Source organism: Melospiza georgiana, chromosome 3 (genome assembly GCF_028018845.1).
Source record: "Melospiza georgiana isolate bMelGeo1 chromosome 3, bMelGeo1.pri, whole genome shotgun sequence".
NCBI lineage: Eukaryota > Metazoa > Chordata > Aves > Passeriformes > Passerellidae > Melospiza > Melospiza georgiana.
Window position 1 is genome coordinate 40,805,163 of NC_080432.1, and position 25,199 is coordinate 40,830,361.

The 25,199-nt window shown below is 41.0% G+C and overlaps 1 protein-coding gene across 6 annotated transcripts in view; it reads left to right on the forward strand.

Annotated features, from left to right (window-relative positions):
- TTC7A (tetratricopeptide repeat domain 7A) overlaps window positions 1-25,199 on the forward strand; it is a 170,030-nt gene that overhangs the window by 105,569 nt on the left and 39,262 nt on the right. For all 6 annotated transcript variants that reach the window (XM_058019555.1, XM_058019556.1, XM_058019557.1 and 3 more), the window contains 3 exons: window positions 5,655-5,771; window positions 9,409-9,506; window positions 14,422-14,556. In XM_058019555.1, the coding sequence (XP_057875538.1) occupies window positions 5,655-5,771; window positions 9,409-9,506; window positions 14,422-14,556 (350 nt within the window). The remainder of the gene's footprint in view (window positions 1-5,654; window positions 5,772-9,408; window positions 9,507-14,421; window positions 14,557-25,199) is intronic.

The window sequence follows — 25,199 nt, forward strand, 5'->3', positions numbered from 1 at the left end:
ATGAAAAAGCACTTTGTTTGCCCATTTTAAGTCCACTGTTTGATTGCTTTATTGGATATTCTTTTTTTCATTGAAACAACACAGATTGCTTTGACTTCCTGATATTCTTCATGCTATTAATGATTTTATAAATCTGTCGTCTCTTCTCTCAGTCTCTTTTTCAGGCTGGGAAGTCTGTTTACTATCTCTGTATATCAAAAGAGTTCCAAAACTTTGATAATTTTTCTTCTCTTTCATCCTCTTTCCAGCTCTGTTAGATCAGTTTGTGTTCTGTATTCACCTGTATCCTCCCCATGTATCCCTTACCTTAAAGGAGAAGAAACTGGTTCAAGAAGATCCTAGTGTCAGGGGTTTGAATCCACACCTTGCAGTTTATCAGAGGACATACTTGGGTCCTCCACCCATCCAGGTTGTGGCATTGTTGTTTTCGTTGTCTCTGGCATGGAATATGCATCTGGACTTCAGAGAGGTGATAGGGTGAGCTGGTCTCTGTTGTTCTGTGGCACTTTGCTGTCCCACCCCCATCACCCAGACACTGGAATTGTGTTTGCTGCTCTTGGAGCTGTCACTGGTTTCCATCTCCAAGCAAATGTCCGTACAAACCAGCAGGCACAGGCATCCTTTAACAGAGGAGCAAAGCACACATGTATTAGCTGCAGAAGGTCAGGAGCTTCATGCTTATGTACACAGTTGTCTGGTGAATTAAGATACACTGCTGCATGTTTTGGTGGTTTGTTTTGTTTCTTTTGCATTCAGAATCCAAAATAACCCAGCAGCTGTGTGTGTAGGAGACAGATCTGGGTGAATAATGAAAGACTTTGGGGAATGACAGCACCGATCTGGTAAAGCTCAAAGACATGTAGATCTTTGAGAAGCTGCTGACAAGCTCTCAAAAACTGGAGGGGTTTTAAGCAGACAGTGGATGGCAAAATATATAGACAAATGACTACATAATACTCATTAGTCCTAATTTAGTCTCTCAACCTTGAAATGAGTGGAAGGTGTTCTTGTTTGTTATAGTACTGGCATTATTTATTGCTTGTCAAGTGATAAGACACAGATCCCACTGTGATGCTGTATAAATCTGTACTACAAGTGCTACATTTGATGCTAAGAGCTCCATTTTAAAGCAGGTTTTAAAAGTCCCAATAATTAACTGATTATTAAATCTTTTAAAGTCCTAGAGTATCCATAAAGTCTTCAATTGATTATTGCTATACACAGCAACTTACAACTTCACAGATGTTCTCATAAGCATTTATGATATACAGATGCACTTGTGAGATCTTCTGATAATAAATATTAGCTATTAAACTTCAGTAATTAAATTTTCAGGGATGGGAAAGAATTGCCTCTTTTCTTCATGGATGGTAATATTAAAGAACTTAAAGGCTGAGCATTTAGCCATGTAACATTAGAAGACTCTTGGAAGTGCTAGATAGATGTATTTGACCAGGCCTTGAGATATCATTAGTATAAGCAATTGAAATCAGTCTTTATGAAAACAAATGTCAAATGCCTTCTGAAATCCACCAAAGTAGTTTGCTTGCTTCTGAAAATTTTTGTAGGTCTTCCAAGATTCCAGTCTCTCCCTTTTTTGTCAAGGTGTGACCTATTACAGTGATATGGTAATTTGTACTGCTGAAGTTTTGATGCTTAGGAAACCTCATTATGGATTCATTTTGAATTTTCAGAACTTAAGGTCTCACCAAATTTGGCTGTATCCGGATTTTAATTTGCCAGAGTTAATGTGCTAGAATGAGAGATGGGTGTGTTTGCTTGTGGCAATAACCTGATGTTCCATTAGAGAAAAAAAACCTTTGCATACTGTCCACATGCACCACAAAAGAAAACCTCTTCTGAGAGGGAGCTTAGAGTCTTGTATCAAGACTAAGTACTGGTTGTACTGGTTATTTTCCATTGGTACTGTCCCTGAAGTCACACACATTACAAGAATGATTTGTGGGTTTTTTTGCTCTGTTTTCCTATGCTTGTGTAGTAGCAATTTATATACTTGCTTTAGCCCAAATCTGTTTTCATATTCACAGGCTAATAGAATTACCAATGACTATATTGATAATCTTGGGGCTATTCTTGTATGTTGAATCCTTTTAAAAGTCTACACTGCTTAATACTAGAAGCATCATACAAATGCACAATGATATTAAGAAATACAATAAGGTGAAATCTGTACGTAAGTAATTTTTATTTATGCCCCTGAAATTGGGTGCAGACACTAATAGGACACAATGCTCATTAGATTTATGTGTAGTTAGAGTGCTAGCTAAGTAATAAATTTATAAGCTTGGGATAGTGAAACTACCTCACTGTTTTCTCTATGTATTTACTTATCTGGTTTCACTGTTACAAAGCTTATTAGAAGCTGAGAAATACTAAGAGTGTATAGCAAGCACGTGCAGCCTGATACCCTGTTTGTATTTCCACCTTTTACTTAGCATGTTTAATTGCATAGTTTGCTACTGCCACTGGTATGGTTTGATTCCTTTTGCTTCTTACATTTCTCCTATTTATCTTTTGGTTTGGTTCATTATAAGACTACACAATAACATGGATAACACTATTCCCAAGGTGAACTTCTGCAACAGCTAGTAGGGCATGGTATCTCCAAGATCCTGTAGTGTGCCTGTGCCTTACAACTCCTGATAGTATTGTGCTGAGACTTCATTATGTTTTTGTGAGAGACTTGTTTTTTTCCTTGGTTTCATTAGTTGTTCTCGCTCCTGAGATAGAACATTGCATCTTCATCCAGAGCAGATGACATATACTCACTGTAAGCAGTAAACAGCAGAGTGATGAAATGATTCCTTTGTCTTTTTAATGTTTAACTGCAATGTGTAAAGATATTATGTAGTGATTTTACTTCCCTGCTGGTAAGCCATCTATGTTCCTGCTAATGGAAGAAGAAGGAGCCTTTAATAGAGCCATCTTGTCCTGGAGTTTGACTGTTAATAGGTTTGTTTATTTAATTAATACTGAGTGGTATCTTACCATGTTGAGAAGTGTGGCTTTGTTCTGGGATGAAATACAGCTGGTCTCTGAGCCTTGATCTTCTTGACCACTGTTCTTCTGCTGCAAGGAGGGCTGGGCTGTACAGTGCTTTAGAAGGTCTTTAATTTTGAAAGTTTGTAGTGGTTTAAAAATTATTCTGCTTGTTTAAAATAGCATGGATTGTTCAGTGTGCTTGCTTCTGGGACTGGAAGAATATTTTAATAGATTAACTTCTGGAAGGAGGGTGACGTAGTCTCGCCCCTCTGCACATTGCAGCCCAAAGAACTCACTCATGAGCCTATGCATCAAACCCACAGCTTCTGTTTGTACACTGCCATTGCTTTCCAGATGTTATCCTGCCTTGCTGAAAAGGCTTTAATGACTACAGAATTTACTGTTCTCACAAGGTAGTTGGTGCAAAGATTATTTTCCTTGATAGTTACGTGAATGCATTTACTTAGAAATTTCCATTTGACTGATTTCAGCTTCTAACAAATTCTTAGATTTTGTGTATCTTTTCTTTTACATCAAAGACTCACAATGAGAGACTTCATGTAGGTGCTTGCAGGCTGGGGCAGAACAATTTCTTTGCTGCTTCTTGGTTAAAGCAAATAAACTGAACTTATCAAGCTTCTGATGAAGTGCATTTTTCTAGCCCTCACTTCATCATGCATAACCATTTTCTGAACCATATCCCATTTTTAGTCATCTTGTGGAATGAAAGGGCAAGAACTAGAAACAGGATTCTAATAAATGTCTTGCTGATGCTCTGATCAAGAATAGCCATGTCTTCCAGTTCCTACCTGATTATATTTCTATATATGGATGCTAAGGGTTGTTTGACCTTTTAACTTCATTGTTGCTCAGGAACTTGATGTGTTTTTTAATACCATTGCACTCCATGATGTAACTTCCCACCTTTCTAGTGTGATATGTATTCCTTATACCCAAGTGATTGATTCTATATCCTGTTGTGTTGATACAGGCTTTTTTCTTATGAGCCCTGTTCACAGGGAGTACAGAGCAGCAAGCATCACTGACCAGTTCCATTGCTAACCACTCCTTTGAATTCAGACTTATTTTTTAACAGTGCATCCATCCACTGTTACATCTTTGTCCCAGCAAAATTTTGATCAGTCTGTTTTAGACTCAAATACCTGAATCATAAAGGCATTTCCTCCTAGTTAGGGCATCAGCATGCCTAATAGCAGATTATGTTCTTACCAATATTTGTTTTGCTCACACCAGTAACAAGAAAATCAAAGATACAGAGTAGGGATGTTAAATTGTAAAGGGTAAAGACAAATTCCCTTGATTATGAGTCTTGATCTACCTTTGCTAGTCAAAGTTTGTACCTAAGGAATTTCATGGAATGCTTGTTCTACCAGGTCAAATTGTAGCAGCCGTGAGCAGACTTTACTATAGCAGTTGATACAGTTGGGCTACATTTTGGTAACTACCATCCCTGCCTCCCAAGGAAAAACCAACCAATCAAACAAGAAATCCAAACCAAAAATGCCCACCCTGATGTTTGTTAGTACCAAATGAAACTCCCATTTTAGCACACTCCTGTAGATATGCACTACACAGTCTTGGCAATAGAGTTCTAATTATTCCAAGTGAAGGATCTCTTACTCAGCTGTGAATTCTTCTCTAACATGGTATATGCAGTTGCTCTTGTCTCTTTCTGAAGTAGTTTGGATTCCTCAGGAGCCTGCAGGTCACATTCACAAACCCATTTTTAGGATTTTTAACATTCAACTGTTGTATTCATGTATGTTCACATATGTGCTTCCAGTGGATTAATTACTACCATATCAAGTGAATTAAAATTGTGTTGATATTGGACTTAATGAAAACATTTAAAGTTTTTCATTAATATAAAAGAAATAAATTATATCATCTTCACAATTTAGATAAAATGGGTGTAGTGAAGGATGGTATTAAAAGCCATGCTGGCAGCAAGTGGTAGCTTGTGTCATTGCCAAATCTGTCTTGTAACCTCTGTGTGACCCAATTCTGCTGAATTCCAGCGGTCTGTGCAAGTACGTCTTCTCTAGGTATAAGAATAGTAGCAGCAGTTCCACTACCTAGAACAAGAATGTACAAGGCTATCAGCTGTCTTGCCTGGGGGCATGAGATGGTTGCCAGCTGGGGTTAAGAAAAAGTGTTTCCTTCCTGTGAGGCATTACATAATTATCTGTGTATGTTAAGTGTGCTGGGGTTTTTGTCTGAAATTCATTATATAAGCCAGTGCTATAAGGAGATGCCAGACTAAGAAAACAGCCTGGGCATATGTATTACAGCAATTCTGTTTTCTCCTGGTTTTAATATTGTCCAAAATAAAATGAGATTCAGTTTATGTTTCACCTTGTTAGCTTTGCAATGCTTTGCTTTTAACACTGTCCTGCCAGCTTTGTGACGCAGATTTGACTGCAGCTGAGGAATATTGTTAATCCTCTCATCTCCTTGTGGGGAATCAAACTTGAGCCAAATGAAATGTTTTGTGCTATGGTGTTTTCTTTTATTACTGCACGTACAAAGCAAGTGAAAATGCTGCCTGCCAGGATCTTGCCAGAATGATACTGATTCTCTACTTTTATGAGATGCCAATAAAATAGGAGTTATTCTTTTTCATCTTGCAGCTTACTTTTCACCAAAGTAAAACTGGAATGGATACATAAAGGACCTGAAGAGGCTCTGGTGACATGCAGACATATGTTGCAGATGTGGCAGATGGTATACAGTGTTTTACAGCACAGGTAGGCTTTCTCCACTGTAGCAAGTTCAGATTTGTAATTGGTAATGTGGTTATCTTTTTCAGTTTTCTAGATACTTGAGTTATTTTGCAAGAAGGGTGATAAACAGTACTGTTTAAAAGATAAGTAATATTTCTAGCAGTGATTTAAAAAAAAAAGGAAGATTTTAATGGCCATTATTTAAAAAAAATAAAAACCAACAAAACCTCAATGTTTTACTATTGAAGAAGCAGTTTGAACCCCAGGTTTCTGAAACAAATGTCTAAACATCTCTATCCGTATTTGGATGACAAGAATGGAGGACAGATTTTCTTTCTCCCCAATAGTGCTGAGCTTTCATCAGCTATTGTTCACAGTCTGCAGTAGCTGGCACCACCCAGGAATGTGTGGGGGTGACACAGTCCTGAAGTGAGTAAGCCAAGGAAAGGCACAGTGCCAAACTCATATGCTGCAGTTGCACGCTGGTTGCACAGCCTGGTGCTAACTGGGCAAGGAAAGGAAGAAAGGATGTACCATCTTTCACCCTTCCCTTGTCCTACTAAATCTGCATTCACACAATGCTACCTTCCCTGTTTCCTCCCTTTCATCTGCTGCCCCACTGAAAGGTAAAGTTGAGAAAATGTGGAAGATACTGAGTTGGGTTTTCTTCCTTCCCACACCCTTGGCATATTGCCCTAGTCAAGGTATCAGTGTAGCTTGAGTTGTTCCCCAATTTCTGTATGCATTTGCATGGGTGTTATAAACACCAGCAGTATATGTACAGAATGGTGCATGTCTGTGTACAAGTTGTCCTTGAGGGGTTCTTAGTAATTCTTGTTGGTTTAGCTAATGAGCAGCAAACCAAAGACAAAGCATCAAGGTATTTACATAGCAGCAGTGGTCTTTTACAGATTTGAATAATTTATTTCCTTAGGCCTTAGTATCTTTAGCTAAGGATTCAATCCTGTACCTCTCACATGAATAATCTTTATACCCATGAGTAGTCCTCATGAAGCTGATCAAATCCACACTGAGCAATTATGACTGAGGAAGATTTACTCTTGTAAGGGGGGGCTGCAAGCCTGAGACTGTAGAGAGTACATTGGAAAACAGACAAATAACTAGTTCAGCCATTTGGACTGCATTTGGATCCCAAGCTGTGCTTTGGCTCTTATACTTAAAAACCCAAGATGTGATAGCCTTAGAGGTTTTTGATAAGCTTTAGCCATAGAATCTTAAACAAAACAAATTGCTTTGCTTTTGCTTTTAAAAACTCTAGTATGTATTTCACTGCTATTCCCAGCAGGGCTTTTTTTTTCTTTTTTCAAAAAACACATAATAAGGTATTTTTTATTATGGAATGCTGCTGGAAAGGTAACAAGAATCAACTTGGTACCTGCAGTTTTAGACTGGATTCAGTGACCCAGGAAGCCCCTTGTATTTAGCAAATTGCAGCAGTATCAGCTAACAAATATGTAAAGTATTCTGGGTAGGGCTGGCAGAGGAACTTAAGGGGAATTCTTATCAGTGAGACTTGGACAAAGGCATTTTTAGGGCCTCTTGCAAAAGAGAAGGTTGCTTTTACACAAAGTTGAGAGCTGTTGCACCCAGTACCCCTTACTGGTTCAATCAGTAGATAATTGCCTACACAATTAAATGGCACTTCAGTTGCATTTGTCTGGCCCGGTTGCTGGCTTTACAATCTTACTGTGACTTACAGACCAAAAAGTCTCTCAAGGCCCAGTATTTTATCCCCAGCAGCTATTCATATGGCCTGTTCAAGTCCCCTGTCTTCTCTCTGACAAACTGGTGCCTCTGCAGTCTCACAACCAAGTGTCCCACTCAGCCTTTTTGTCACCAATTTGTCCACTGTCTCAACTACTTTTCAAAAAGGTGGGCAGTAGATGTCCTGCTGTCCTGCTGTCAACCTTTCCAGAGCCGTATGATTTGCCGTAGAAAGCAAATCCTCTGTCTCCTGTCTCTTCCATGGTGCATCAAAAAGCTTTCCTGGCTGAAGACTTTGTACTGCAGCTTTCAAAGGGTAGTTCTATTTCAGCCCTTCTCTGGGATAACAGAGCTTTGGGAGTGGCTGTTTTGCACAATGTATTACACTGGGTTTTTACCCTGGGATTTTCCAATCTCTTCACCTGTCCCTAGAGGAGGAGTACAGTGTATTAGCCAGAGTTTCAGAGTTTCAGCATGTGCCTGAGCAGTGATTCCATGGTAGTGCTGCTGCATTAAGCTCATGGCAGTAATATATGGAAGTGCAGCTGCCTTATTCCTGCATCCACAGCAGTAAGACTGTGCTGTCCATCCAGTTCCAGCAGCTTCTGGCCAGGGCACTTTCATTTGGGTCAGTCCTGTCTAGGTAAGGCTGAGGCATAGGACAGAGAATTTAATTTTCCCTTCTCTCTGTCACTATGTGATAGGCTCAAATGAATTATCAGTGTGGAAACCAGTATGGAAGATAAGGGAGGCCTATTCAAGGACAGAGATTGGTGCAGTCCAGTGCCCAAGAATTCAGAGTGCATTAACAGAAACCATTATGCTTGATCCCAAAGCCCAAGTAAAAGGTTATTTAGCTACTGTAAATATGATTGCTATTATGATGAATGACAGTAAGTGGCTTTCAGTCTTAGATTGTTAGCTGGGAAGGGCAAGACTTGGTTTGTCTTTTGCTGTTGTTTTCTGTGATAATAGAATAATTGTGTTTAAAAACAAACAGCGGTCCCAAGCTAATTCTTCTACTAGATCAATTCAAGAGAATTCTGTGCAATCCTTACCAAAGCCTCCTCAGACTGAAAGATGGGGGCATCCACACCAATCATGTCTCTCTGACAGCTTGCTTCCTGGAAGGAATATTGTCCAAAGGCTGAGCTGCAGGCTTGGAAGTGTGCCAGAAAAAGTAGCCAGGGCAGTCACTTTTCCTTTTGGTATTTCATCCCTTAATGGATGATGAGAGGAGATATCATCACCACTGATCCTTGGGGGGTGGCAGACTATGTGGTGACAGGAAGGCTCAAGAGATCTGTGTTAAGTGACTTTTTGTTAGCCACATGATTTTTTTTGGGTGTGTTTCTCTTTGTAAGGCCTCTCCTGTGAGGACAGAAGTCCAGTAGAAGAACAGACCAGAAGTTTCATAAGCAGACCTGTTTCACAAAGCAGTGCTTTCTGGTAGTTTTTATCTTCTTCCTCTTTTTGAACAGAACAAAGGAGGAAGGGGAGAAAATAAGCCCTTTGAAATGAAAATATGAACAAATTAGCACCCAGGTGGAAGGTGGTAATTGGTCTATTTCAAAAGGATCAGCACAGTAGACCTGTGAACAAATTGTTCTGCAGAAAAGCCCAAGAAGTGGTGGGTTTTGCTGGGTCTGGGTCTGCTAGTGGGCCTCCTCTGGTCTGACTTCTAGCTGCCAACATGTTTCTTGTCCAGTGGTTTGTAAAGACTCCTTATAGCCAAATAAAGTAAATACCAATGTGTGCCCTAGAGCCCCTGCTGGGCAGTCTCTGAACTTTCTGTCCAGTGGCAGTGGGGCAGATGTTAATACATCCAAAAAACCTTGATTTTTCACTTCCCATGGCAGCTAAACTATTGCCTGCTTTGAGGGGAACGTTTCTCCACTGGGAGATGTCCAGGTTACACAGTTTTGTTTCTTTACAGTGGCTCTGAGAAAGGAAGTAGTGTGACTGAAACACCAGTAATCAAAAAGCATAATGGACTGCATCTCACTCTCCCAGATGCTCATGACACTGACTCTGGTAAGGAAACAAGGTTTGTGCTTTCCTGTCCTAAACACATGCTTATGTGAGAAATGAATGTTTCATTTTCTTTGGAGAGGGTGATGGGCCTGTGCACATCCGTGTTGCTGGTCAGGAGGTCAGAGCTTCCATGGCCAGCTCTGCTGTAGAATGTGTCCCTGTGGTTTGCCTGTACCTTGGCTCCCCCATGCATAACACAGAGAGGGGTTCCTGCTTTCTTTCACAAAGCTCTCTGAGATGTATAATTCTGTCATTCTTTTTATTTTTTATTCCTTCCCTTCCTCAGCCTGCCTCCTCATTTAATTTTTTGTAGATGTCCTAAACAAGCCAGCTGCTATTGTTGGTTTTGGAAAGCAGAGTGAGAGTGTCAATTCCTATTAGATGGTGATTTGCTTTGGGATTTGTGCATAAACCTTGTGATGCTTTATTGTATTGTAAATACATATTCACAGTACCAGATAGAGTTAGATGGAAGTAACTGAGATATCAAAGCTGATCTTGGCAGTAAAGGGGAAAGAAAGCTTTCAGAGAGTGCTGCTGACTTGTGATTTTTGTTGTAAGTCTCGTGATACTTGGTACTTCTTTAAAACCCTAGCTCAAAATCAGATGATAATGTGAGAAACTTGCATTTTAATTTGGAGGGTTTTTTAGGGAATCAAATGCCTATGCTTGTGAATGTAGGTGAAACACTTGCAAAGAAAGTGAACCTCAAACTCAGAAAATGGACAAGAAAAAAAACCTAACACATAAATCTCATGGATCTGTAGGGAATTAGGGTTTGTCTGAGTCTTAATTGTGCTGTATGCCATGGTGCTGCCTGCCAGAAAGGGCAAATTAATGTAAAGTACAAGCTTTGAATCAGCTTTTCATACACCTAAAGTGATTTGCACTGAATGCAGTTTGGTTTTAGCCAAGAAATATATTCCTCCTCCACTCTGAGAATCCAGGTTTCCATGCTAACGTGGTTGCCCCCACAATGAATGCAAGAAAGGAGCTGGAACTGAAATTACACCACCCACATAAGTGTGGGGCTGGCACTGGCTGGTTTCAGCAGGGCTCTGTGCTCGTTTCTCTGCAGGCTCTGGGTGCGGCTGTTCTCCATCTGCAGGAGGGAAGCACCTGGGTCTGCTCTCCTGTTGGGAGCCTCTTTGGAGAGAATAGTGGGTGAGACTGGAGGGTACAGCTCTACTCCCTCTTGCCCTTGTGCTTCCCCAGAGCTGCCTGCTTGGAAGGAGGGAGCAGTCTGATGTTTCTGCATGGCTGTGGAGCAGGCAGTGCTGTCTGCTGTGCAATCCCCCGGGAGCGTGCAGCAGCATTGCTGCGCTGCACAGGCGCTCTGCCATCTCTGGGCTCATCACTGTGGGCTGGCTTTGACACTGGCCTCTCCCTCAGCTAGACCACAGTAAGATTATTTGCTGTGCCAGAATTTTAGGTTTGCTGCCAGAAAGATTAATTCCTCTTTATTTTCTTCATCTTCTCCTAACTGAAGCAGTGTTCCTAACTGAATTCACTGATATCAGTCAGCTGCCTTGCCATTTCATTCTTTCTCTGATTTAGTCTTATCTTATAATGTTTTTGCCTGAAGTGATTTAGGCTTGGGAGTTCTGTGTTTCTTATAAGCCTAGTAAATCTAATGAGCTACATTTCTATTTTGGTAGCAATTTTCACATAAATGTAAAATATTAAACTTGGTCTTTTTGGTCTTAAAACATCCTAGAACAGTGCTTTAAAATTATTTGGATAGATTTTGTAGGGCTTATGTGTAGAGCTCATCACAACAAAATTAGTTTGTTATTTCATGAGTTATTTCCAAAATGTTTGGAGGCTTTTATTGTAAGATGTGAAGTTTATATTCTGTCTGGTAGAGCAGTTAAATAGAGAAAGAGGCTGCACTAAAATAACAAATTGATATGATATCTTCGTATGCCAACATTTGCATGTATTTTGAGGCATGACATTAAAGTTCTGCGAGACAGGTTTTGTGGGGAGGTTTTTTTAGCACGTTTCTTTAGGAGTAGATAGCTTATAATGAGACATTCAGATAATTTTTTTAATGTTGCTTGAAGTTTTTCCATCTCCCCCCCTCCCAGAGGCCAGAGTCCTGCCAGGGACATGCTGATCTCCCCTCTCAGGATAGTATGTTTTGTGGCTGCAGTAGCCATCAGCCCACCCCCAGGGGCACTGTACTGCTTGCCTGAGATTCAGAGATGTGGCTGAGCCCCTTTCAGTCCAAAAGGGCCAGGCTGGCAAAATCCTTCTCTTACAGAGTTTATTTGGTCAGGCAAGCTTTAAGGAGAACTGCTGTGAGCATCCCAGCAGAGATGGACAAGAACAGTGGTGGCAAAAGTGGAGGATGGGCTGGTTTAGGAGAGAGCCTGATCATCTGGCATGTCCCGAGCAAGGAGTGTATCTGTGTCTGAGGCCAAGCAGGGATGGCATGGTCTCTGCCTAAAATATTCTGCTTCCTCTTGTAGGCTGGAAAAGAAGGAAAAGAAAGTAAACATCAAAGGATTGGATTGCCAAGAGATAAAAGAAAAGAGCCTCCATGTAAATTGCTAAGTAACTTGGGTCTCATTTGTCCAGCTGTGCAGATGCCCACTGCACTGAGCAGGATCAGTCTCAAATTCCCCTCTTGGCAGGGAACTACTGGACTAATGAAGATAAGATGAGGAGCAGCTAACTTGGGTTTCTTTGAGAGGAACTGTGCTGTTATATTCCTGTGAAGTCTGCTTTGTGAGGGAAGGATGCTTTAGTAGATTCTAAGTGGGTCTGCTTAGGCAGCATGTGAACCTCTCCAAAATGCACAAAGGTGATTTAGTTTTCTTGGATTGATTTGCAAGGAAAAGAGGATTTCCCTGAGCCCTGTGAGGATGAGAATAACACACCAGCCTATCTGCCCACCCAGTGCAAACAGCCCAGCATTACATTTGGATGCTTGCAAGAAACACAGCTCCACAAATCTTCTCTGGGAGGGCAGCCTTGGCAGGAAAATGTGGTACTGAAAGTTGTATTAAAACATGCTAATATAAGAATCTTGTTAGCCTGACTGCACAATCCACAAAATGCATGTAATTTTTTCTAGATTTGCCAATCTAGAAGGCAAGAGGTCTGCCCTAGCTTCAGAGCTCTGCTGATAACATCACTAGCTGTTCATGTGTCCATTTTCTTGTCTCTGCAGTGCAGAGAAGCTGTCTGTGTTTTAGATGGCTGGGCATAAATGCTTGGTAGTTTTTGTCTGTGTCAAACAGCTCTAGTCTGACTTAAATTTCTGGGAGTTTCAGTGAAATTCTCACTAGTGGAGATAGGGATGGGGGAGAGGAGTGTGAGTGGGCAAGGCAGGGGAGGAATCTCGTGCAGTGAAACAGGTTGAAGGTGGATCAGTTAAATTGGTAAATACAATAAATTCTTCCTGCAAAGCTGAATGGCTTTTGCCCATACCCTTAAAGCTGTAATTGCTACATTACTGCACTGTCATCTCTTGGAACATTAGATCAGGAATGTCTTTGCAAATATGTAGGAATTTAAGAAATGCATCTGGGAAGAACACATTTGCATTTTCCAAGGGAGCCGTGGGAGGCGCCTGCTGCAGGGCTGTTTTGAAGTCCTCCTGCTTGAAATGAATGACATTAGTTAGCGATGAGGTAATAGGACAAATATTTCCCATTGCAGCTCCAAGCCTGGGGTTGCACTTGTGGTCCCTACCAAGCCCTGACACGCTCACCTCGGGTTAAGTAGAAGCTGCAGCCATGTCCTGCCAGGAAAGCAAAGCCTCCCCTGTGCCTGCCTGAGGCTGGGTCCCTGCTCAGCATCCAGAGATGGCCAGGAGACCGTGGCCGGGGACCACAGGATGATGTGTTGGTCTGCTGGTGAGGAGGTGTGGTTTGGCAGCCCTCTCTCTCTTGAGCACACTCCAGCTGGAAAAGCATGCTGTCCCTCTCAGAGAGACCATTAAGTGCATGTGCCCCGTGGCTGCGGGAGAGAAAAAGCGGGATTTTAGCTCTAGGATCTTGTGGTTTATGAGGTCAGCCTGTAAGGGTAGATTCAAGAGGAATGCTAATCAACACAAGTGCTTCAGTCACAGCAGCTGTCCAGAGAAAGAGCTTATCAACCGTGAAATCACATTAAAACCTATGTATACTAAAATATTTATTTCTCACAGCCAACTCTGAAATCTCAATTTGTAGCTTCTTATTTTGTTACTACCATGTTGATACCCTTTTGAGAGGTTGGCTCACCAGGATAGTCCCACTTGCTGTACTGGAGAATGTGATTTCTGCCCATGCAGCCCTCCTGGGATAAGCTTTTGATGTGATGTTTTGTCCCAGAGGTGGGGGAGCCAAATACTTTATTCTTGCGTAAATGTTACAGTGCATACTAAAGGTTAATACAGTCAAAGCTCTGAACTCTGTGCTCCCCAAGGTTAAATGAAAAACCACCCTGCCTCTAAATCAGTAGAACAATGTTGATGTCACTTGAAATGTGTGTGTTGTGTGAATGGGGCTAAGCTACCTTGTAATGCTGTATGAATTTTTTACCTTAGTGGGCACATTTTGTAATTGTATGGTGACTGTGCTTATAAAATGGGTATTTGTGGAAAATATTTGATGCTAGACTTCTGCTTTCCAAACGAGCAAAATATGGTTGCTTCCTTGATGAATGCTAAGCAGACCTTTATAAAATTACTGTCTCTTAATTTGCTTGTTTGAGCTGCAGCTCTTGGATAATTTAGTGGGGTTTTTTTCAGTAAATTAACCTTTTATAAAACATACTTCTCCAGTTTGTCATGCCAAAATTCACCAGAGTTCTTATTACATAAAACCAATGCAGTGAGTGGAGGATCAGACCTGCTGCCTTAACAAGTCAAGGAAATATCATAAATAAGTATAAAATACATAATAGTTTGTTTGGTTTGTAGGTTCACAACGAGCCTCTTCCCTTGCTGCATCAAGACTGGAACAGGCCATGTCTGAAATAACTATGCAGAGCAGCACAATGAAGCAGGGACCTGTGAAGCTCTGGACAACTCTTGAACAAATTTGGCTACAAGCTGGTAAGTCCTGAGCTACCTGGAGTTCCTCTTTCCCCCCAGTGATGAATCAGATGACATAAGTATTAACAGAGTAGTTGAAGACATGAGTTGAAAATTACTCCATTCCAGCAGCAAATCTGCTATTCTATCCCAGATGGTTTTTGAAACACCACTTATTTAATTATGACCCAAAAAAATACTGTAGTAGTGTGATTTCTCAGCTCACTTTTGTTTTTCCAAAACACACAGAAAACTTTAGTCATCACTATAATATGCTTTTTGAAAAAGAGGGTAGGTAGTTCTTCACTAACAAATGGTAGTTCATAAGGACAATTATTTTCATTCTCCTTTTAGTAAATGCCTCCCTGTAATAAGACTGGGTAAACCATGTCTTAAATGTGATTTAAGCATTCCAATCTTTGCTGAGGTTTAAGTGAAAATTATTAGAGCATGTTCTCCACTGTCCTTGACTGTTTGAACCTCCCAGGGTCTTGTAGGTTGAGTAGCAGTTTGAGACACTAATGCAAAGATGCTGCAACCGAGCACATAACGGGAAAACAGTGAAGGGAGACTCTACCCACAAGTAATCTCCAAACCCATGGAGGGGTTTTATGTAGGACATTTGTTGAGGAACAGAGTTACCCAGCACATTCTGCTGCTTGCATTCCAGCATTTCAGAACTGATACAGTTCCAAGCCTGTAATTTTGTTTTTAGGAGACACAGTTTTTCTTCCATAACTGGGCCCACAGTTGCGCACTTGAAATTACCTTTGAGTGCTGTGATTGCTTATTAGATGTCTCACCATTTGCAATGCAGAAAGAAAAGCAGAACCCCCTGGAAAGCTGCTGATAGATTTCTATTCTTCGTGCAGGGGAACCTTTCAAATTCTCATTTCACTAATCTATGCAATTGACAGCTCTCACATAAGACCTGGCAATCTCACCCTACTTTGCAGCAAAGATTTTCATAGCTGTTTTTGTGGGTAATTTCCTACCAATTAGCCTTTAGTTCTAGAACAAAATATATGACATTGTTTTTGCTACACTTTGATTAATATTAACAAAGAAGTCACCTTATAGAATGCATCATCCTTTAAGTTAATCACATGTGTTCTCCTTAATGACTTGTGTGGATGTAAATTTTAGTGATGTGCTGTGGGCTTCAAAATCACCAGCAAGATCATGCTTTATTCAGTTTATATTCCTGATTTAAGGCTGCAGAGAGGGCTGGTGGGGAGCAAAATAAATGGAGTTTATTATGATGAGAAGTCAGGTGTCTGTTGTCCATCATCCTACAGCTAGCTCTAGGCAGTTTACATTCTTGCTGCTGTCTGAAAGACAAAAGCAATAAAGACCTAGTGCTTGCTGTGAATTGCTGTGATTGCTTTTCAGTGTGAATAGAGTACCTTTCTGAAAGGTGTTAATTAATTCCTTTAGATAGAATTTATTTTTATATGCTGTAACTTTTCCCTCTTATCACTTTGTAAGCCTTTGTTTTGCTTCATGCTTAGTTTTAGCTGGACTCGATTCAGGATTGATATTTTGAAAATATGTACTCTGGCTGCTTTGTAATTTCATTACTGAAGTCTGTTATTGTTATGGATGCAGCTTAATGAGCTCCTGCTGAGGTACTGGCCATTCTCTTCTCATGGTAGTGTGGAAGCTGCTGGATTCTGGTATCCTGAGGGATGAACAGAGGTGCAGATATTTGGGGTAGTCTTTAGTCTCTGTGGAGAAGGGCACAGTGCCTGAATAATTGGAGGATTTAGTGGAAGTGGATTGGCTTTATGCTGGGATTAGTGAATGGAATAATCTGAAGGGTGTCACTGCCCTTCACTATTAGGATCTTTCCCATCTAAAAGGAGGAACAAGTGTACTTGTAAGAAGTACCTTCCAAACCAGATATTTCATAGATGACAAATTAAACAGATATGCATGGTTAGAGGAAGTTGAGGTAGTCAGGTGGTTTTACATTCCAGCTCACCCCAAAATGAATGGCTGTGGAAAGCAGCAGGCAATTAGTGTAACATTCTGATGCCTGCCTATGGAGCCAGTTGATATTCATGGAAGGTCTGCATCAGTATGCTGTAGATTTTCATCAGGTTTAGCTTGGACTTGTCCTTTTTCAATCAGTGACTCATCTTGTGACTCCAGGCAAGTTGCCTAACTTTTTCATACCTCAGTGTCCTATCTCCACAGGGAAAAAACATTAATGTGCCTTTGGGAAATGACTCGTGTGTTGTTGTTTTTGTTGTCATTAACACTTGGACCTTTTTAGTGTGACTCATAAATCCTTAGATAAAGTGATTACAGTTTCCTAACCTCATACTACAGTGAATTTATAATGAAGCATCCGTCCTTCCCAGACACTCACAGGACACACTGGCCGTGCCTCTGTGCACGGGCAGGGATTGAGAGTGCCAGCTTGCAGTGGTGTCTGGGTGCCATCAGAGCCATTGCAGCCACCATGCCTTCTCACACCCAGGGCATGAGGAGTAATGGTACCAACCAGCTGGTCCAGTAGAACTTTGTGCAGTGGGGTTGGGAAGAGGCACACAAACCCAGCCATTCCACAGCTATAGGGGGCTGCTCTTACAGCCCTCCAGCAGCCAGGCCAGGCCACAGCACCAGCACATATACTTGCAAAAGGGACTCTTAGGGGGTGGTACCTATCCAGTGCTGCTTACGTAGGGGAATCCTTGGTGTATCATCCTCCAGCTGCAGTAGGAGTTCCTGCCTTGTGCAGAAGTGTCCCCAGTCCCTCTGAGCTGGAGACCCCTTGTTCTCTTAACAGGTTTCACAATTAGCTTTATGAGAATATGTGTGTTCCCTTAAGAGTGGCTGAAGGGAAGGCTGTGAACCCTGTGCAAATAGTTAATCCCTTTTATGCTGTGATAAAGGTACCTCTTTCCCCCACAAGAGAGCATACACTTAGTGGTTTTATCTGTCATTTTTCTGGGTTTGTGACCAGCATAGTTTTGTAGGGAAGACAATAAAGCACCATCTTTGGACGTGCAGCTGCTAAATCAAAATGCATTGCACTATAACAGAGGCTGTACCTTGTCTTTCCCTGCAGCAATGCCTAGTGATCTTTGGCAAGGTAATTTTTTGTAGCCTCCTGTAAACAAAGAGCTGCTTGATGGATCTGTGGTCTCTAGAAAGAGTCCTCTCTCTTTCAAGCATCAAAATAAAACTGTGAATTCTCACTGTTAATCTTACATCCAGCCATCTCTTACAGGACCACCTGGGAGTACAGTCATCTGCAGCATGGAACTTGGCACACTGCCTTAGTGGGCTTCCACATCTTCCTGTTTTCTGCACAGGTAGTCACAGCTTTAGAAGAGCAGCGTGCTTTTCTCAAAGACTAGAGACGTCCCCTGCAGCAGGCATGCTTGGAATACTAATGGATATATTCTATTTCCAAGTGTTCTGCAGCAGAGATTGTTAGCACAGCTTGTCTGGTCCCTTTTAACAATAACCCCCCTAGTCCTCTTGAATATAATGGCTGCTTAAAAAGAGTCATCTCGGAACACTTTAACATTTATGAGCCTAAACATTATTCTTGGCCCCATGTCTGAGAAACAGCTCATTTCAGGGAGTACTTAGGAACAGTGCTACAGTGCACATGCTGTGGTGGTGCAGCTCCAGGAGAGGTGTTCATTATGCAATCCTTATGCTCATTTCTCCTTTTTGTTCTGCTTTTCATGGCTAAGAGCATGAATTCAAGTTTGAGAAGACGCAAGGAACTTTGGTGGCCCTGGTAAAGCTTGTTAACTCCTCCCTCTTCCTTTAGGAAGAGCTGCAAGGAGAATCCTAGAGATTACTAGAGCTAGTACTTCTAACAGTCATGCCAGTACTCCTCCTTTTTGTTTAGAAAATAGAGTCATGCTGTTTGGCTAAGAAAATATACTTGAAATTGTTCAAATTTATGACCAAAATTTACCTTCGTTCAGCATTTTTATAAGATCACTTTTGACCCAGAGAGCAAAGCATGTCAGTATTGGAAAGAAATAGTGTTCATAGTTCTAGGCTCTCGGTAACTGGAATGATTTTTTATCTGAAGTATGTGTGATTATACTTCCAGGCAGTAATAACCATATGCTCTATTTATACAGAGCATTTTAGAATGCTACAAGCCAGTTTTAATAAAAGTTCTAATATTCTAGCTCCTGTTATTGTATTATTTTAAGCTTTAATTTTAACTACAAGGTCCACTTTGTTTGTCTTTACTAGTAGTTTATATCTGACAATTTAGCTTCTTGACTAACCCAATACTTTACCAAATATGGCCACTCACAGCAAAGTAGGTCTGGTAATTTGATCTAAGTTTGGCTAAATGCCTGCTAAGCTCAGCCTGTGAACCTCACCAGGTACACCCTAAGGCTAATTTGAAGGAGGATTTAGAGAAAAATGACAAGGATACTATTCCATGTACTCACAGTGGGGCTGGAACGGGCTACCTGCTGTCTCAGTAACGTGCTAAAGTTTAACCTAGGAAAAATAGTTTATACTGAACATGCTACAAACAAGAAATGCAAAGAGAGCCAGTGCAGCAGAGAACAGTGAGCTAATGGAAAAACATCTGCTCCCCCGAGTTATGTACAGCAGGAACTTTTTTTTCCCTTTCGCAAAACACTTGTGATTTATTTATTTTATTCCATATGGGCCAGTTCCTGGGAAAAAGCTGTGTTAGAGGAGATGGGCTTTGTTCCACAAGAAAGTGTTGCTGGAGCCAGTGGGCTGAAGTCTCCAACGTGCTGGTCTGCAGCCATGGAGCCAGATCCTGGCAGCAGCCAGGGGTGCAGCCAGGCCCTCCCCTGCTGCCCCCTGCTCACCCAGCACAGCCTGTGTTTGCACAGCCTGCACATGGGCACTGCAGTGTTTGTCCTGCTCCAAGCTTTTAGCAGTCCTAAGCCCCCACAAGTTATTAGCTCTGATATTAAAGCTGTTAATCAGGTGGCGGAGACATCTTTATTGATATTGCCAGAATGGCTGGGTCAGATACTCAGATACTGTCCTGTAATGCAGCACTGGTTGTTGAACCAATTCTAATTTTTTAATTTATTTTTTTAAGCACTTCCAAATTTTAGAATTTCAAGTTTAGAATATCCCCATTCACTGCTTGAGTTCTTGAGCTCCATAAAGGCTGCTAATTTTTGTGTCTCTTTACAGTGACACAAAGCACTGTGAAAAGCTGGAGCCTGGTGAGGGGGAACAGGAGAGAGTCCTTGCACCTCCATTTCTGAGGAGAATAAAGGTGTCTGCAAAGATGGCTCCTCTGCAGTATTTATTTACTAGGAGCACTTCAACTGGTGATAGAAATGGTAAAGTGAGCTGCTTTTGTCCCCTTCAAAATGAAGTTAAGAAACCAGCAGTAGTTCTGCTGAGCCTCCTGGTTCAGCAAGGTCTGTTCTAGACTTGTGGTAGAGACTAAAGATCACCAAATTCCCCCATTTCTCTTCATCTGAACATTCTCAAGCGGGATTAATAAGTTTTGTTCTACACTTTCAAGTTTGATTTATGTTATTTTCTGTCAAAAATAAATCTAAAAAGTCAAAAGGTCTTGCAGCCTTATGTCAGTACAGGGCATTTGGGATTGCTTCCTCCATTTCTGAGCCTTCTGGATGTTTCTCATTTCTGGAGCAGGATGTGAAACTTTGTGGACTGGTAATTCTTTGGCATGGACAATCTTCAAAGAGCTTTTCTCAAAATCTGGGACATGCAAACATTCTCATGTGTCTTGAAGGCTCACTTGTGATGGAAACAGGCAGCAGCTACCAATGCCTTTTGTTTAGCATTCTGTAGAAAATTTGCCAAGAGATGGAGAGAAACCTGTTGCACTGCCAGAGAATGACTGAGGGTACCGAAAAGTAGCATTTCCTCAGCTGCTCAGTAAGTTTGGACAGGTGATAAAATGTACACAGTCATGAAAGAGGCAGGACATTTGCTCATACCAGAGACAGAAAATAGGAATTTATACTTAACTGGGCTGTTAGTCATGTTTTGATTGCACCATTTAGTATAGAAGGTAGCTTGTGGCACTTATGTGCTGCTTCCAAAAACCTTCACTCTAATGCTGCATTTGTAAATAAAGAAGCTTGGTGGTCATTTGTGAGACCTGAAGCTTGGAAATTTGAAGCCAGTCCGTGGAGTTCAATTTGCAGGCAAAGAAAGGGTATAAATCTATTGCCTCATTCAAAAGAGCAAGTGGCTGATCTCAGGTGTATGGGACCATGTTGCAATTTCTGTGCTTCATTTCTGTATCAAACGTTTGCATCAAATGGAATTATTGTAGTGAGGATATGCCTGGAGGAATCTTCTGCCTAATCTGCCACGAATTGTCAAGCTACTGCATGCAGGGTGGTGTCAGAGCATGGAACAATGACTAAACCTCACCTGCCAGCAAGGAGAGGCAGTGGGGGACCCTTTGTCATGGTAATAGCTCAGTATTAGCTCTGCTGATGGCAGAGTGGGTCTTTCCAGCTGGCTAAGGGCTCCTGCAGTAACAAGCATTAATAACTCCTGAAGGCAGATGATGTGGAACAAAAATCACCTTCCAACACCCTCACAGATGTGTTCACCTTCTTGAGTGTGAAGGGCTGCTCTGCACTGTCCCATCCTGCTGGGCATTTGGCTGTTACCCTGGCCATGTCACTCTGCAGTAACATTTTTGAGGTGGACAAGAGTAGAGTGCTTTAGATGCACCAGGCACACACAACAAGGGATGTGGAGCAGTCCCCTTTGTGGGAGTTCAGTGCTGCCTCTTGGATAACACCAAACGTGATTCACAAGTAACAAAATTTTAACTCTTTCACATTGCAGAAAAGCATTTCAAATCTGTTTAAATTCTTTTGGCTAGAATTAAAATAGTTGCTGCAGTGACAAGCACTATCACTTCTGACACTGCTTTGAAATGGGGAATAGAGTCAGTGTTTAAGGTGATGTTGAACAGCTCTGTTTCTCAGACAGTAGTGTGATGCAGACATGACTGGGTTACACTGTTGTTTCACCCCTGATGGACTCCCTAACAGAGCTCTGCAAATAATTTTATCTTGGACAGAATAAAGGTGCTGACTGTAGGACACCCAGCTTTGTCAGTGTTCTGGGAACTGCTCTTGATTTGTGCATTTGTTAGGGGTCTTTGGAGAGCAAGTAGATTATATGCTTCTGGCAATTTTCACTTGATTAAGGATCTTCACTGTAGTGAGCTTAAATGCTAGCAGAAATAGCTGAAAGAACTAGGAGCTTGTAATAGAAGTTAATAATATTCTCAGTGCTGCTGAGGCATGCTGCTCTCAGGGACTGGGCCCAGCATTAAAACGGGTCCATCAGTCCAGACAGAAGAGGCCATAGCCACAGGACAGCAGTTGTTTGGAAGAACAGCAGAATAGTTTGGACAGTATTGCAAGAGAGCACAAATGGGCAACAAAAAGTGGATCTGAGAAAGGAATGAATCGTGCTAGGCTGAACCTTGAAGTCAGCTGTGGTGTCAGGGCAGGTGCTGGCTTCAAAAACTGAATACAAGGAGAGATTGAACCTGTCTTGGCCCATCCATGCAGTGCACTGACTCTTTCCTGCAGGTGAGAGTGCTGAAATATTCCCTAATTTCAGTCATTACTCCAGAGAATAATAGAAGAGTGGTACATGCAGGATCATCATCTCTCTGCTCAGTAGCATTCAGAGAGCTTTTAGGTCAAAACAGAATGTAGATTTATTGAAGTTTTTATGGAGATGGTGTTAAGTGAGAGAGAGCAAGGAAGCTTGGTTTTAGATTCAAAGCTCTGAAGAAAGTCAGTACCAAGAACACTCCAGTACAATGATGAGAGGTTCACAAATGGTTTCCCTGAAGCATTGACCCTTTCACAGGATAAGAATTATAGATACTAGAAACCTGTGTCAGCATGAGAAGGCATTCTCTGCTTTGAAGTGGAACTGGATGCCAAGTCTCTGTAACAGAACTGCCTCACAAGGGCTGCAAATTTGGTTAGATGTTATTTACAGCAAAATTAGCTCATATAAGGAGATAGGCTGATTAATCCAGTGGACAGGAAGCTGCTGACCCAGGTAACATGAAAGCAGGTGTTTCAGTACCACTGAGGGTTTTACCATGGTAAATTTAATGGGTCCTTGTTTTTTGAGTTTGATTTCTGCCTCTAGCTGTGTTTTTATTCCATGTTACATAAGCATATCTTGTTAATCTGTAAATAAAATGAGTGTGTAATAGAAGTAAAAAATGAGTTTACAGAAAACACATTTTAATGCAGACCTAAATGATGTCCTTTAATGTCTATTTTTAGCTGGGTAGCTAAAAATTTTAGCACTTCTTTCCTTTCATAACCAAAAGGCACCCCTCTCATTCTTTTTTATGCAAATTAGGACTCCCACACCATTAAATCATTTTTATTGACTATTGAGCCTGCAAAGAAATGGACTGAACTTTTATATACTACATTACCATACCATAAAATACAGTTTGTAGTTCTTATTTAGATTCTGTGTTGCTGTACTTCCTCTAAATAATTGTTGTTACTGAAGAAGACTTACAGGCACCATAGAAAGAATAAATACTCTCTATTTTGCATGCATTGAAGCACCGTGCATGATTTCACATCTAAACCCACTTGCTCCCAGTTAGTTCTCTTCTGAAATGAAACAAGTCACATGATGCTCTTAGTTGCTAATAGAGCTTGAAGTATGGCAGTATCCAGAACTTCTGCTGACTTCAAACAGTTCCAGGATTTCACCCCTTCTTTTGTGCTGCTAAGTTTGTGCAAACTTTGGGGAGGGAGTGTTCATCTTCAGGCTGTGAAGTGTCGCTCTGCACATCCCCAGGCTCATTAATGCCACATGCATGGCGTCAGCTGCTGTGCAGCACTTGGCAGGAAAACACTCTGTTCCTTGGAAGTGCAAGGAAAATACTGTCCTCCCACCAATTTTTGCATAAGGCTGTGCACATATTCAGCTTGACAAGGTACATGGCCTTGCCTTCTGTTATTATAGGTAGCTGCAGCCTCTTGGAGCCAAGGGAAGGGATGCATGCAGAGATTTTATGATTAACCAGGAAGAAATGTGTATGAGTCATTCTGAAAGAATATAACTCTTCTGAAGGAGCTAATATTTTGCTCATGTTGACAGCCTTGGAGAATGACATTTATCTTGTACCACAACCTAGGGATGGCTGAGAAATATTCAAGCATTTTCTCAACAATGTCTCACCCTTCTTCTGGAAAGGTCACCTCAGAAGCGCAAGGGTGTTCAGCCATGCTGTTATTTCACTACAGAATCATTTTTGGTGTGCCAGTAGTAATGCCATTTATAATCCCAGTCTCATAGGCCAAGGTGGATCCTTCCTGTGGTCAGGCAGGGGACTGCCTTTGAGCTGCTTCCCTGCTCACCTCTAGCAAGCTCCACATGACCGAGCCAAGTCCCCACTGTCATCTGGGTCTCCCAGTGTTTCAAAATTGCACAGTTTCAAAGATATTCAAGAGGAATTTTCACTCTAATTTCCCCCCTCACAGACACTTCCTAAGAATATTCACTGCCTTAAAAAGTCAGGACATTTAAGGTTGTGTCTAATTTCAGAATTGTTATTCTAAATCTAGAGCCTGAATTAGTAATTTTGAATTGGACTCTTGAACTGTCAATACTTACTGCATTACATCAGTTAAAAAAAAAATAAGAGAGAGACTGAGTTTTTGCAGTGAGTGCATGTTGAACACAGGTTATGGACCAAAGAGCAATTCCTGCCTGTATGAAGAGTATTTCATCTACATACATGCTTACATGTGTGTGTATGTGTATATATATTTTAAAACAGTTTCCCTTTTCAATTACATGTGGCAGTGAAAACTGAGTATCACTTTTTGACCTTTTGAAAGAATTAGAATTCCAATTTCAGTTGGAAGGGATCTACAACAATTATCCAGTCCAACACCACAATTATCTAGTCCAAAACCTGAGAAATGTTAAAGTTCAGCCATGAGATATGTTATGAAATTTATCATGAGACATTGTTTTATTAACAAGTTGACATTCAAACATGTAAATATGCCTGTTTCATGTTTTTTCTAAGCAAACCACTAAGATAGTTGCTGATAGTTCAAGAAAGTGAGCAGTCTCTTCCAAGAGCTGTATTTTGTTTTTCTGTAATGTATGAAGATGTAAATAGATGAATACACAATATAAATAAGTCTATATTATAAGGGCCTTTTGATTTTAACAGTCTCTGAAAAATTAAGAGACAGTTGTCCCATAAACTTGCCAAATAAGAAGAGAAAAACATTTTAAATCATCTTTTTAAATGGGAAAGTACTCTCCTAAGTAAGTTATCCAGCTCAGATGTGTCCTATTACTCTGACATTTTTGAAGTTCTCAGTAGACAGTGATAGCTAACTCTGTTCTTTTTTCTCCCCCAGATTATTTGGAAATACCTCTGATGACTCCAAGTAGCCTCCTTAGGACTCAGTTCAGCACCATTTATCTTCCCAGTGGAGGAATCCTTAAGGTCTTTGTCAGGACACCACCCAAAGGTGTCCATGAACATCTGGATAGATTCCTTAGCATTAGGAAAAGATACATTCAGTGAATCCAGTCATGATAATAAGCACTAACCATAGTACAAAGCATTGTGCAGGATTATGGCCTCATGTTTTAATATGCTTAAG